The sequence below is a fragment of the Rana temporaria genome, chromosome 6 (assembly GCF_905171775.1).
Source record: "Rana temporaria chromosome 6, aRanTem1.1, whole genome shotgun sequence".
Classification (NCBI taxonomy): domain Eukaryota; kingdom Metazoa; phylum Chordata; class Amphibia; order Anura; family Ranidae; genus Rana; species Rana temporaria.
The window spans coordinates 219,332,937-219,347,646 of NC_053494.1; the positions used below are offsets into that span (position 1 = coordinate 219,332,937).

Below are 14,710 nucleotides of genomic sequence, written 5' to 3' on the forward strand. Positions count from 1 at the left end.
GCGCAAGTACGTTCGTGAATCGGCGTATCTCCCTCATTTGCATATGTGCATCGAAAATCAATGGGAGCGGCAAATGCGCCCATCGTAAATATGCGCACACGTTACGCCGGCGTAGGAAAGTTACGTCGGTCGGATGAAGCCTATTTTCAGGCGTATCTAGTTTTGTGGGCACGGCGCACAGATACGACGGCGCAGATTTGCACTTACGCGGTGTATCTCGAGATACATCGGCGTAAGTGCTTTGTGGATCTGGGCCTATACACACGCCAACAGTTTACATGGCACTTTGCATTTACATCAGCCCCTGCCCTCTAGGCCCTCTAAGCCAGGGATGTCAAACTCCGTTTCCTCATGGGCCACATCGGCATTATGGTTGCCCTCAAATGGCCGGTTGTATCAGCACCCCACCTACCTTACATCGGATGTCAAGAGCCCCCCACCATCAGAAGTCGAGCATGGCCCCCACTATCCCTTACATCAGTGCACCCCCTTGCCTTGTGCTGCTGCAAGGAGGGCTGGACAGAGAAGTGCAGGATCTGGTGGAGGAGTCCTGTCCTCTCTGCTGCTGACTGCTGAGACCATGTAGGGGTGGAGATAAGGGGGGTGTAAGGGCCACATGAAATAACCTGGAGGGCCGGATTCGGCCCGCGGGCCTTGCGTTTGACACCTGTGATCTAAGGTCTCTATCTCACCTACATGACCAGTTCTGACCTAACAGCATGTCTTTGCAGCATGGGAGGAAACCAGTGGCGGCTGGTGGTTTCTTATTTTGGGGGGGGCGACAAACAGCCAACCCCCCCGGTCTGTGGTCAGTCAACGGCAGCAAACCCCCCCTCCCGGAAGGACTGTCGGGACATAAAAGCACTTGCCCTATGTAGGAAGCGGGCGGGCTGGCAGCGTGTCCGGCAGATTTCTCCTGTTTCGTGGTGTGGATCACGGCGGCTTCCACTGTGCATCCTCCTCCTCCTAGGCGTCCAATAGGATTTGCTTGACCTTTCAGCCAATTGGGAAATGGGTAACAGACCTGCGCTTCCCCATTGCCCCTTGAGGCATTGAAGGAGAATATTAATTTGCTTTTCTAACACACCTGGGTGAGCTCCGAGTGCAATGCTCTGCGCCACAAGCCCACCCTATTTTGAAGCCTTTCAGGATGCCGGATGCATGAATTACAGCAGTGGGGAGGGGCTCCAATCAGGTGCTTCAAAAAAACCAGCCCCTCCCCACTGCTGTAATTCATGCATCCGGCATCCTGAAAGGGGTAATACCTTCCGGAGGTCAAGTGGTTAAAGCTTGTGGGCCCAATGCAAAAGTTGACCTGGGGCCCCCTCTCTACCAACTGCCACTTTCACCGCTTGCAAGGACACTACCACTGCGCGCCAATATACTCCTGCTACCGCCTGCTCCTGCACACAAGGTGGGGACAGGCGGGCCACACTCTGAGCCACTGGGTGAAAGCCGTGGGCTTCAATGTAAAAGAGGAAACTTAGAGGGCCCGGGCTGGGCCCCACCAGGGGTGTGCGGGCCCTCTGACCTCCAGATATTGGGGCAGGGGGGGGGGCCATATAGGCAGGGCTGCTGATGGAAATCGCGGGGCCCATACAGACTACCTGACAGGCCCCCCAAGAAAATATTAACCCTTTCACACCAACGTAACGCACGTATGCGGCCTTCGGCTTGAAGGGGTTGTACCGAGGGGGGCATCACCCCAGTACAATTTTTTTTAAAGCGGCTAAGCATAATAACAACTGCGGCTCGCAAAATATATATATCATTTTTGGGGTTTTAAGTAATTTCCTAGCAAAAAATACTGATTTTAACTTTTAAGCAACAAGTGTCAGAAAACAAAGTTACAAAGATAACAAGCTCAGGAGCAGAGCTAACATTAGGGCCAGTGCTGGGAGGGGGGCGCACAGGGAGGGGGATTAGTGACGGATGACTGTCTCTTTCTCAGCAGATAAAAGATGGCAACAGGGGGAAGGGGAGAGACCAGCTTTCAGCTGTTGTCCATCACTAATCCCCCTCCCTGTGTGGGCCCCCCTTTGTGCCTCGGGCCCCCTACAACAGGACTGGTGGTCCCCCTATCAATGGCCCTGCATATAGGGAGAGAGAGGATTTTAGTTGGGTAGGATGAGGGGGGGGGGCAAAGATCTGTGCTGGTAAGAGGGGTTTCAGCAGGTTGCAGATTTGTAATGAGAGGAGGTGGAATTTAGGGGGGGGGGGGGGGGGTGAGCATGTAGATTAGTTCTAAACATTTTTGTGGGGGTAGGGGATTTTCCCTGACACATAATGGTCATACATCTTTGGGGGGGGTTGCAATTTGGCATGTTTGCCCTTGGCATTAATAACCTTGCCCCATCACTGCTTGTGTGCATGTGCACACGAGCTGGCCAAGAGGGGGCGGGGTGGGGGGGCAGAGCAGAAAGCCTGGCGCTGGGGAAAAGGGCCTGTCACCCGGTGTAAGTGAACTGGGAAACTCATAGTAGTAAATTACTTATGCTGGGTGAGACGGCAAGCACTTGGTGTAAAACCTGGTGTGACAGGGAGGCCCTAAAGGCCCCAAGGGGCATGGGTGGGGACCCCATTGCGACCCCTCGAGCTCCGTCCATGCCAGAGGCCAGTGAACTCACTAACTCACCTAAAAAGATTTATAGTTGGATTCAGGTAGGCAGGCGCATAGTTGCGGCGGCGTAGCGTATGGCATTTACACTACGCCACCGTAAGTTAGCGAGGCAAGTACATGATTCACAAAGTACTTGCCTGCTAAGTTACGGCGGCGTAGCGTAAATCGGGCGCGCGTAAGTTCGCATAATTCAAATTCGGCTGAGGGGGCATGTTTTATGCTAATGGAGTTTGACCTTACGTGATTGACGTATTTTACGAGCGGCGCATGCGGCGTCCGCCTACATATCCCAGTGTGCATTGCGGCAAAGTACGCCACACGGGCCTATTGGTTTCGACGTGGACGTAAATGACGTAAATCCCTATTCACGGACGACTTACGCAAACAACGTAAAATTTTCGAATTTTGACGTGGGAACGACGGCCATACTTAACATTACTATTCCATCTATTTGATGGAATAACTTTAGACCTGATAATGCGTTACGTAAACGGCGTATCTGTACTGCGTCGGCCGGGTGTACGTTCGTGAATAGGCGTATCTAGTGATTTATATATTCTACGCCGACCGCAATGGAAGCGCCACCTAGCGGTCAGCCTAAAAATTACACTTTAGGATACGACGGTGTAAGACACTTACGCCGCTCGTATCTGAGCCTAATTTAAGCGTATCTGGTTACCAGAATACGCTTAAATTTGCGTCGGCGCAGATTCAGACTTAGGCTGGCGTATCTACTGATAGCCTAAGTCTTTCTGAATCTAGCTACTAATTTCTGTATAAAAAAGGAACTGCTGTGCGTCCCCGTGTTTTTCTGTAGGTAGTCTCTCCTCTCGGAGCCTCCCTGGTTGTCGAGTCTTTTTGAATAAAAAAAAAGGTATTTTTTTGTCTTTTGAGGTTTTGAATAAAACTTTTGCAGCCGTTTTTCAGACAAATAGGGGAGCGTGTGAGAGGTGCGGGCCGTATTAAAAGTCCTTTTGATTTTGCAGAATTTTATTTCAAAGGGAGGATTCTGCACTTTTTATCTGAGGCTGAAATATTTGAAGGCAGATTTGAGCAATCGAAGCGGAACAAACAGAAAGTGACACGCTGCAGACAATTTCCATATCTTGTGCTTTAGCGTGTCGGAGAAAAGAAAAAAAAAATACGTACTGCAGAGATGTCAGCTGTGATAAATCAGAGCGGTCTGTATTTCTCCTAACGCAGCCCGGCGCTGAGACAAGGACACCGGCGCTGCAAGGGAACTTGTGGAGCTCTGAGGGCCGCTAGGTGCAGAATTACTGCCGGTGCTAAATGTATAAAACTATGGTGCATAAAGCCGTGCTGCTCAACTTATAGGGGGCAACATACCCCCATTGTGCCAGCTTAAAGCACCATAGGGCCACACATAATATTTAGTAAATGTAATGTTACAGAAGACTGTCAGAAACATCCTACAGGAGATGCTCAGAGACTGCAGACATGATACAGGAGATGGTCAGAGACTGCAGACATGATACAGGAGATGGTCAGAGACTGCAGACATACTACAGGAGATGGTCAGAGACTGCAGACATGATACAGGAGATGGTAGGAAACTGCAGACTTACTACAGGAGATGGTCAGAGACTGCAGACATTATACAAGAGATGGTCAGAGACTGCAGACATGATACAGAACATGGTCAGAGACTGCAGACATACTACAGGAGATGGTCAGAGACTGTAGGCATACTAAAGGAGATGGTCAGAGACTGCAGACATGAAACAGGACATGGTCAGAGACTGCAGACATGATACAGGAGATGGCCAGAGACTGCAGACATACTACAGGAGATTGTCAGAGACTGCAGACATGATACAGGAGATGGTCAGAACCTGCAGATATGATACAGGAGATGGGCAGAGACTGCAGACATAATACAAGAGATGGTCAGAGACTGCAGACATGATACGGGAGATGGTCAGAGACTGCAGACATGATACAGGAGATGGTCAGAGACTGCAGACATACTACAGGAGATGGTCAGAGACTGCAGACATACTACAGGAGATGGTCAGAGACTGCAGATATGATACAGGAGATGGTCAGAGACTGCAGACATACTTCAGGAGATGGTCAGAGACTGCAGACATGATACAGGAGATGGTCAGAGACTGCAGACATACTACAGAAGATGGTCAGAGACTGCAGACATACTACAGGAGCTGGTTAGAGACTGCAGACATACTACAGGAGCTGGTCAGAGACTGCAGACATACTACAGGAGATGGCCCTTTAAAGGAAACTGCCAAAAAAGACCCAGTGCTGGGGGTCCTCATAGCAGCTCTTATGCAGAGAAATGAGGCTCCATCTAAAACTGAACACACAATGTCCCCACGCCCCTTCTGCCTCGCAATGAAGCTGAACTGATTGATCTTTCTGCTTAGTCAGCCGTTTCAAACCTGATGTTCTAATCTGCATTAGGTAATTGCAGGATTTGTGCCACATAATAAAATCGGTGTATATAATTACCTTAAAGGCCGGCCCCTCCCTCCTGGAAGAGTTCACTGACTTTACTATTAAAGATGAACCCTGAACAGTTATATAAAAAAAAAACAATAATTAACACCAGTATGAGTTTATATAAATACAATCATTAGGTTTCACATATTGATGGGCGTTCCTCGCCGAAGGCTGCATTTTTCCTGTGAGCGCATGGGGCTGCATTTTTTTTTGTAAAGTGCTCGAAGGTCCCCAGGGCAACCCCCCCTTTTTTTATTAAATTTTTTATACATTTTTTCATATTTTTTTTGTTTTTCTTTTTATTAAGCGGCCCAGAGGTCCCCAGGCCCCGAATGCCTCCCCCCTTTTTTTTATAATATATTTATATATATATATATATATATATATATATATATATATATATATATATATATATTTTGTTCGCCAGCACCCAAAGCCCCCCGACCTCAATTTGCGGTGGCAGCACCCCCCCCCCCACTTCTCAATTCATGGCGGCAGCACCCCCCCCCCCCGGTTCTCTGCTCCAGGGGGCCCATGCCTGAAGCTGTGTAAGGGGGGCCCCATAATTCCTGATGGTGGCCCTGGATGGATAGAAATACAAACAGACCCCCATATAAATACTGTTACTGTATATATCATCGGTGTATTTCGCTGTTTCACTGGAGTTCAGCTTTAAAGTTACGCTTCCATTTTCTTGCACCTGTATTTGTCCAGAGAATTCAGGCTGAGATCTGGAGACTCAGTTTTATGTCTCGGGGGAACCCCAGGGCTTCCCCATCCTGACTCCCAGATGTGGGTCCCCTGCAATGTCTGTCCAGGTGGGCGTTTTGCATGGTGGTCCTCTATGATTGGAGTGTCAGGAAAGTTTGAGGTAATTGCAGAGGTCCTGGGAGGTGAACAGAGATGGGGGGGGGGGGGGGGCTGGAATCAGTGGCTGAACGCCGAAAGCTACTCATCATAAAAAAAATAAAAAATACTGGCCCTTTAAGAGTGTGTGGGATGCCAGACACACAGGTGTATGGGAACCATGACGTGCTGCAATCACTGAGGAAAACAAATAGCCCTTTAAGCATGTGTGCAGGGCGCCGGCCACACAGCTTCTATGGGAAGCATGATGTGATTGCAATCACGTGATTGCAAACAAGAAGCTCTATTGGCTTAGTTTAGAAAGTCCTCGGGCGCAGGGCTCTATAGCATTGTAGCCACTGCTGTGGTGTGTGATTGGCGGGTCCTGTGCCTTCACTTCCGGTTTCTCTGATTCATCCCGGCCGTCCGAAGGTGGAAGACAGGCGACGAGGAGGGAGAGGGGGGGCAGGGCCGCCATCAGGAATTATGGGGCCCCTTACCTTACACAGCTTCAGGCATGGACCCCCTGGCGCCTCAAATTGAGGAGCGGGGGGGGGGGGCTGCCACGAAAGTTGAGAAGCGGGGGGTACCGCCGCTAATCGAGAACATTTTGTGGGGTTTCCCCCTTACAAAAAAAAAGAAATCCCTGGGGACCTCTGGGCCATTTAATAATATTTTTTTTTTAAATAATAATAATAAAAGAAAAATTATAAATAAAGAGGAGTTGCCATCCGGGGCCCTGGGGACCTCTGGGCCCTTTAATAAAAAAATATATTATATATATATATATATATATATATATATATATATATATATATATATATATATAATATATAAATATATATATATAAATATAAAATATATATATATAAAATCCGGGGCCCTGGGGACCTCCAGGCCCCTTACAGGTGTACTGCCTGTACCCCCCTGATGGCGGCCCTGAGGGGGGGTTATCTGATTGAGGGGGGGGCTCTGATGGGGACATCTAATGTAAAGAAGGACTCCAATGGGAAATCCTGATGTAAAGAGGGACTCTGATGAGGACATCTGATTTATAAGGGGATGCTGATAGGGACACTTGCTGCAAAGAGGGACTCTGATTGGAACACCGGATGTAAAAGGGGGCTCTGATGAGGACAACTTATGTTAAATGTTTTTATTTTATTTTACTCGAAATGTGGATATGATTGGCCTACTGTGACTGGTACAATGAGGCTGCAATTGATGGGCACAGTGAGGCTGCAATTGATGGGCACAGTGAGGCTGCATATGATGGGCACAGTTTTATCTAGCATCATGTCAGCCCTCAGAGATGACCCGTATCTTTTCTCCTCCTCAGGTTCCGGGGTCAGAAATTTCTTCTCCAGAGATTCGATTCCGACCAAGAAAGTGCCGGTAAGTTGTCCTGCAGTTCCTTTACCCATTTTTCTTAGCAACTGGGTTAGGTGGTCTGTCATGCAGACATCCAAAGTTCTGAGCCGGAGATGGTGTAAAATCTGAGTTTATGATTTTCTGTTGTTAGGATTTCTGGCAACAAGCACACAGGCCCAGATTCACGTCCAGCGGCGTATCTCAACGTATCTTTACGTTACGCCTCCGCAACTTACACGGGCAAGTGCTGTATTCTCAAAGCACTTGCTCCGTAAGTTGCGGCGGCGTAGCGTTAATTTGGCTGGTGTAAGCCCGCCAAATTCAAATTTGGATCAGGGGGGCGTGTTTTATGTAAATCTACTGTGACCCGACGTGATTGACGTCGTAAGTCCTTTGAGAATCTGGGCCATTGTGTATATTAGGCAATACAGACTTCACCTGATAACCGCTAACTCTGGTACGTTCTTCTCCTGCAGGGAATATGTGGAACCAAATACCCGCTGAGTATTCTGTTCATCATCGTCAACGAGTTCTGCGAGAGATTCTCCTACTATGGAATGAAAGGTGAGGGCCGCCGGCTGATAACACCAATCACATCTGATCGCCAATCTGTGCAGATGGATGCCGTCCAAAGTACTGGAGGAATGCCGGCTAAGCCTCCATTAGTCCTGACCTTGGATATCGCTGTAACTTTTATCGCTCTCATTTTCTGTAAGGGGGGCGGGGCGCAGATAAATAACGTTCTCGGAACGCAGGAGATAAAAGGATAAATAGAAGATGGTTATAAGTTTGAAGCCTCGAGCAGAACAGGATTATAAGGATTAAATCCTTTGGGTGACGCGTTTCGACCGATGAGGTCTTTATTAAATCCAATGTGAAAAAAGGCGAAAAAGTCCCATTACCTACTTGCCGTCAGATGTATTTAACCACTTAAGCCCCGGACCAGTTGGCTGGCCAATGACCGGGGCCACTTTTTGCGATTCGGCACTGCTTCGCTTTAACAGACAATTGCGCGGTCGTGCGTCGTGGCTCCCAAACAAAATTGGCGTCCTTTTTTCCCACAAATAGAGCTTTCTTTTGCTGGTATTTGATCACCTCTGCGGTTTTTATTTTTTGCGCTATAAACAAAAATTGAGCGACAATTTTGAAAAAAAAATGCTATATTTTTTACTTTTTGCTATAATAAATATCCCCAACAAATATATAAAAAAACAAAAATGTTCCACAGTTTAGGCCGATACGTATTCTTCTACATATTTTTGGAAAAAAAAAATTGCAATAAGTGTTTACTGATTGGTGGATAGTTTTATGGCATTTTTTTTTTTACTAGTAATGGCGGCGATCTGCGTTTTTTTTATCATGACTGCGATATTATGGCGGACACATCGGACACTTTTGACACATTTTTGGGACCGTTGTCATTTTTACAGCGAACAGTACTATAAAAATGCACTGTTACTGTGAAAATGACACTGGCGGTGAAGGGGGTTAACCACTAGGTGGCACTGAAGGGGTTAAGTGTGTCCTAGGGAGTGATTCTAACTGTTAGGGGGCGTGGCTACGAGTGACACGTCACTGATCGCTGCTCCTGATGAGAGGGAACGGACGATCAGTGATGTGTCACTAGGCAGATCGGGGAGATGCTTGTTTACACTTGCCTCTCCCCGGTCTGCAGCTCTGTGACCCGATCACGGGACACCGGCGGACATCGAGTCCGCGGGTTCCGCGGGCACGGTCATGGAGCTTGCGGCAGGGGCGCGCGTGCCCGCACGGCGGGAATTTAGAAGTGACGTAAATATACGTTACTTTGCCCAGTCGTGCCATTCTGCCGACGTAAATGTATAGGAGTTGGTCCTTAACCGGTTAAAGGTCCTGACAGCAGGTGGTTATACAAAGGAGATGGAGGAACATCCATTCCCCCATCTCCTCTGTGACATATGAAGCCATGATTCCATTTATTCCAATGGCTCTCGGTGTGTATGCACAGAATGAAGATGACGTGGAAAGGGACACTCTTGGAAGAAAGGTTGTGCACCTTCAGGCAGGATTGTACAGTGAAGACCCCCAGAATGGAGGCAGGGGTAAGTATTGGACCAGGTGGGGCTGCATTATTTAGTTGGGAGTTCTGGCAGCATTTGCTCCCTTTGTCAATGGAGGCATGCCATTCCCCATGATGACATAGTTACATACTTAGTTACATAGTTAGTCAGGTTGAAAAAAGACACAAGTCCATCCAGTTCAACCATAAAAAAATAAAAAAACAAAATAAAAAAAACACAATATAATCCCATACACCCAACTCCATACCCACAGTTGATCCAGAGGAAGGCAAAAACCCCCAGCAGAGCATGAGATCCAATTTGCTACAGCAGGGGAAAAAATTCCTTCCTGACCCCCCGAAAGGCAATCGGATTTACCCCGGATCAACTTTATGAGGTCCTCATGTCATATGTAATAAGAGGGTATGTAGGAGGAAGGGAAGTGATATCACAATAACAATACCAACAACAAATAAGCTGATGATCGGCTTTACAGTAGAGCTGCACGATTCTGCGCTAAAATGAGAATCGCTATTTTTTTGCTTAGAAGATGGATCACGATTCTCGCTGGGTAACATCATCTTTCACATTAAAACAAAAATAATTGGGCTAACTTTACTGTTTCGTTTTTTTTTTTATTCATTGAAGTGTAGTTTTTTTCCCTAAAAAATTGCATTTGAAAGACCGCTGGGCAAATACAGTGTGACATAAAATATTGCAGCAATTGCCATTTTATTCTCTAGGGCAGGGGTGTCCAACCTTTTGAAGAGCGAGGCCCACTTAAGCGACTTTGTAACCGGTCGCGGGCCACAATGAGCGAAAACGGTGGATTGCATCCCCCTGCGCATGCTCACAACCACGTCGGAACAACTGCCTAAACTATGCCGGATCACTGCGTATGGCTTGAACGTAACCTACGCCCAGCCAGACACATGTCCAACGTAAAATACGCCGGCTTGTGTTCCCTGGTGCAGACCTTTGCATGTCTGCTGCTGGGTTGCACCTCCTTTACATGCCGGACGTACAACTTACGCACACCTCGCGTAGCCTGCGCCGTGTCCACGCAGGTTCGTGAATCGCCTTATTTCCCTCATTTGCATGTTTGAATGGCTAATCAATGGGAGCGGCACCATGCACCCAGCCTAAATGTGTGCCCACCCTACGCCGGCGTAAGCAAGCTATGTTGGCGGGGTGTAACCTGGCTTTAGGCGCATATCTGTTTGTGGGTCTGGCGCACAGATACGACGGCGCACATTTGCACTTACGTCGGCGTAACTTGTTATACGTCGGCGTAAGTGCTTTGTGAATCTGGGCCTTAGACTTTAAGTGGTTAAACTTCCTGCACTAAGAAGGAATCATTAGTTACAATGTTTCATGTTGTTACAAACTTGGCAGACTGCCCAGATTTTTTCTTTACACACAGAAGTTTATCCCTTTGATCTAAGAAGGAAGCGTTAGTTACAATGTTTCCAGTTAAAAACTTGGCAGACTGCCGGATATTTTCTTTTGACAGCTGAGAAGTCTCTCCACTTGTTAATTGAAAGAATCGGCAAACTCTGCATTGGTGATCGTCAGAGGGGTTGAATCGAGATCATGATTTTTTAACGATTAATTGTGCAGCTCTACTTTACAGTGAAAAAGTCAAAACGATAGGACTTCTGTGAAAAACATTTCCCGCAAAAAAATAAAAAGTCAAAACGGCACAACAAATGTCAGCATGACTAGGATTATGAAAGACCCCGGGGCTACCCTGGCATAGGACCGAAAAGCAATGTTGCAAGGATAATAATGCTAGCTTTGTGCCTTGAGATAGTCAGGGTTTTCCAAGTTGTGCTCAGTCTGACATGTTTCAAGCACTGGGGGCTAGATTATGATAGTATATATATATATATATATATATACACAGTACATACTATTCTTTATTAGAGGTGCAACCTTGTAAAATAATAATTCAAATTGTCTCGCTTTACAGCCGTCCTGACACTTTACTTTGTGAACTACCTGCACTGGAGCGAGAACCGCTCCACCACCATCTACCACGCCTTCTCCGGGCTCTGCTACTTCACCCCGCTCATCGGGGCCCCCATCGCTGACGCCTGGCTGGGCAAATTCAAGTGAGTTCAATGGTGTCTTCTCTAACCAATTTCAGGAAACAAATTTTTATATATATTTTTTCTAATTACCGTATTTGCCGGTGTATAAGGCGACCGGGCGTATAAGACGACCCCCTAATTTTACATTTTTTAAAGATTTTTTGCCTGTACTCGCCGTATAAGATGACCCCCATTCCGAGGCTTCCAACGCTTCATATTTCATATTTCTTCCTTCTGGAGCCATATTCTTCTTCCTTCTTGCTGGAGCCAATCACAGCGAGCGATGTATTCTTTTTATGAATACAAAGCCTGCTTGGATTGGCAGAGGCTGTACCATCATCAGCCCACGCCTCCCTGACTCTCAAAGCCAATTCGAGCAGGTTACTGTATGTAGCCTGCTCAGATTGGCAGAGGTTGTTACTCCAATCGAGCAAGCTCTGAATTCATTTGAATACGTCGCTCAACAGGATTGGCTAAGCGGTATATACTGTATGTAGCCAAAGCTACATACAGTATTACCGCACATCCAGCAGACATCCGAGCAGCTGACCCGGCGTATAAGACGACCCCAACTTTTTGGCCATTTTTTTTAAGTGTAAAAGGTAGTCTTATACGCCAGCAAATACAGTATAACTTTTTTTTGTACTGTGATCAGTCAGTGTCCCTAAACACTGTCACGCCAGTTATATGATAAATCTGTACTAGTGACAGTGTGTAAAAAAATAAAATAATCTTTTGGTGGTGTGACAGGAGTCACTTTAGGTGGGGTGCCCTAGAACTCCATTCTGATCTGTACTAGTGGGACTTTCTTTACAGCCACACCTTGTAAAATGTATATGTTGTGTGTTGTCTCATGCTGTTGGACTCTTTTGCTGAGATCGTTTGGGGTGTGGTTTAGGCTTTTATGCAAGTAATTGGGCATACAATGGTTTTGGGGGTCCGGTTACTGGCCTGGGGGACATTCAATTATATATTTTTTGTAAAAAACATCACTTTTTAAATGAGCAGTGATTTACTGATGCTTAAAGTGAAACCATAGAAATGAAAAATTACTTTACATATAGTGCCTGGGGGGGTCCCCTTAGTCTTCCTGTAAAGTGGTACATCTGTACCATGTATAGAACCTGCTGCAGCAATAATTACATTTATAAAGTAAAAAAAAAATGAAATTTTCCATTCAAGCTTTCTTTTTTTTGTATACAACGACTTCGGGCGGGGGGGGGGGCTTTTCAGGGGGGGTTGGGCAGTCTGTATGATGAGACCACAATGTAGTGCACTAAGAACAAGATTGGAGATTTATTGGATACATTCTGGTGTCTCTTTCACAGAAGAAGTAACAGGTGCAGAAAAATTGGGTTTTGGGTGTCGGGGGCGCCTTCACACTGTAACTCTACAGAGGTACTCTTGATTAAAGCAAGAATTGGCCTTGCTGTCAAAAATGTAAAAAATATGCACCTGTCAAACAGTGGTGGAAAAATTGGCCTTTGGGTGTCGGTGGTGACTTAACAGGTACGCTTGATAAATGCAAAAATTGGCCTTGCTGTCAAAAAAAATTATAATATTCACCTGTCATACAGGTGTGGAAAAATTGGTCACTGGGTGTTAATTGTGCCCATAAAACCAACACCAAGAAATTTCTTCCCGATGAAGTCAACACCCACAAAGGTAGGCAGCCTAGACAGTCTTCCAGAGATTCCAAATCCAGAAAACACCTCATCAGTGACATGGGTATCAGGGGGCTTGAAAGCTGCTGCTAATCCAGGACTGATTGATTTTGAAAAATGTCAGCCGGTCCACGGAGTCTGTGGACAGACCTACTCTCTTATCTGTCACAAAACCACCGGCAGCACTGAATGCCCGTTCGGAAAGCACACTGGATGCAGGTCAGCCCAGAAGCTCAATGGCAAAAAAAGTGGTACTAACAAGGAAGAGCAGCTGTAAGAATTCTTTGCAACTAATTAAGTCAATTGGCAACAGTTCAGCGACGTGATTGGGTATACAAAGAGCATCTTAGAGAGTCAGAGTGTATCAGAAGTAAATATGGGCAGAGCTGCATCTAAAAATTGTCAAACAGTTTCAGAATGTTCAAACCCCTGATGGGCCCCTCTGATTCTCGCCCCAGATGGGTGCGCAAGCAGCCAGGCACCCATTTTTTTCTGATTAAACATTTGGTATGTTATCAGTTCTCTATTGTGGATAAAATCTGGACCAGGATTGTAAACCACACATCTGTGCCCATTTTGAAATCTATGGGGGGGGGGTCTTATTGTAGATACATTGTATGATCTCCTCACCTCATTACATCACTCCTCTGTTCCCACAGCACTATCTTTTATCTGTCCATTTTGTACGTGTTTGGTCATGTGATCAAGTCCGTGGGGGCCATCCCGGATATCGGAAACAGTGAGTTGCACGTGTAAGTATAACTCCCCAACCACCTACTCCAAAAACATCATCACGACTTTGGTCAATGTAAGTGAGAACAGGACTGTCCCCCGTATACAGGAGCGAGGGGCACGGGGGGGACGTGGGACCCCATTATACATAATCTTCTGTCTCCGCCTCTTTCTCAGGGTTCTGTCTATGATTGGTCTGATTGCCATCGCCTTCGGGACAGGCGGTATCAAGCCCTGCGTCTCGGCTTTTGGTGGTGACCAGTTCGATGAAGAACATGTAAGATTTTATCTCTTTGGAAAGTGAGAGATGCTAATAAAAGCCCAGAAACATGAAAAAGCCGTAAATTGCTTTTTTTCCGTCTTCTCCAGGTAAAAGAGAGAGGAAAATTCTTCTCCATCTTCTACATGTCCATCAACGCCGGCAGTCTCATCTCCACCCTAGTGACGCCCATTCTCAGAGGTCAGTTATTTTTATGCACCGGCTCCGGTCCTATGAATGGGCCCTACAAATGGCGATCTGATGTTTCTATCATACATTTCTTTAACCACTTCAATACCGGCCCATAGTCATATGACGTCCACATAGGGGATCTCCCATCCCGGGTGGACGTCATATGACGTCCTGGGCTTTGTGCGGGGATATCTGAATGATGGGGGCAGCTAGAGGCATCATTCAGATATCATTATTTGCCGGCGGCGATTCTGCACACCATAAGAACGATTATAGCGGCGGTTCCGCCGCTTGATCGTTCTTATAGGAGGCGGGAGGGACATCTTCCCCCCTCCCGCCGCCATCCAGTGCTTCTCCGGGCTCTCCCGTGCCATCAGGGGCCCGGAGAAAGAATCGTCCAGCACCGGATGGGA

The 14,710-nt window shown here is 46.8% G+C and overlaps 1 protein-coding gene across 1 annotated transcript in view; it reads left to right on the top strand.

The window, feature by feature from the left end:
• Nucleotides 1–14,710, top strand: part of LOC120944274 (solute carrier family 15 member 2-like) — a 43,842-nt gene that overhangs the window by 10,774 nt on the left and 18,358 nt on the right. Inside the window, exons 2-7 of the mRNA XM_040358287.1 lie at nt 7,287–7,342; nt 7,795–7,882; nt 11,330–11,471; nt 13,774–13,866; nt 14,024–14,123; nt 14,216–14,306. Coding sequence (XP_040214221.1) covers nt 7,287–7,342; nt 7,795–7,882; nt 11,330–11,471; nt 13,774–13,866; nt 14,024–14,123; nt 14,216–14,306 — 570 coding nt within the window. The remainder of the gene's footprint in view (nt 1–7,286; nt 7,343–7,794; nt 7,883–11,329; nt 11,472–13,773; nt 13,867–14,023; nt 14,124–14,215; nt 14,307–14,710) is intronic.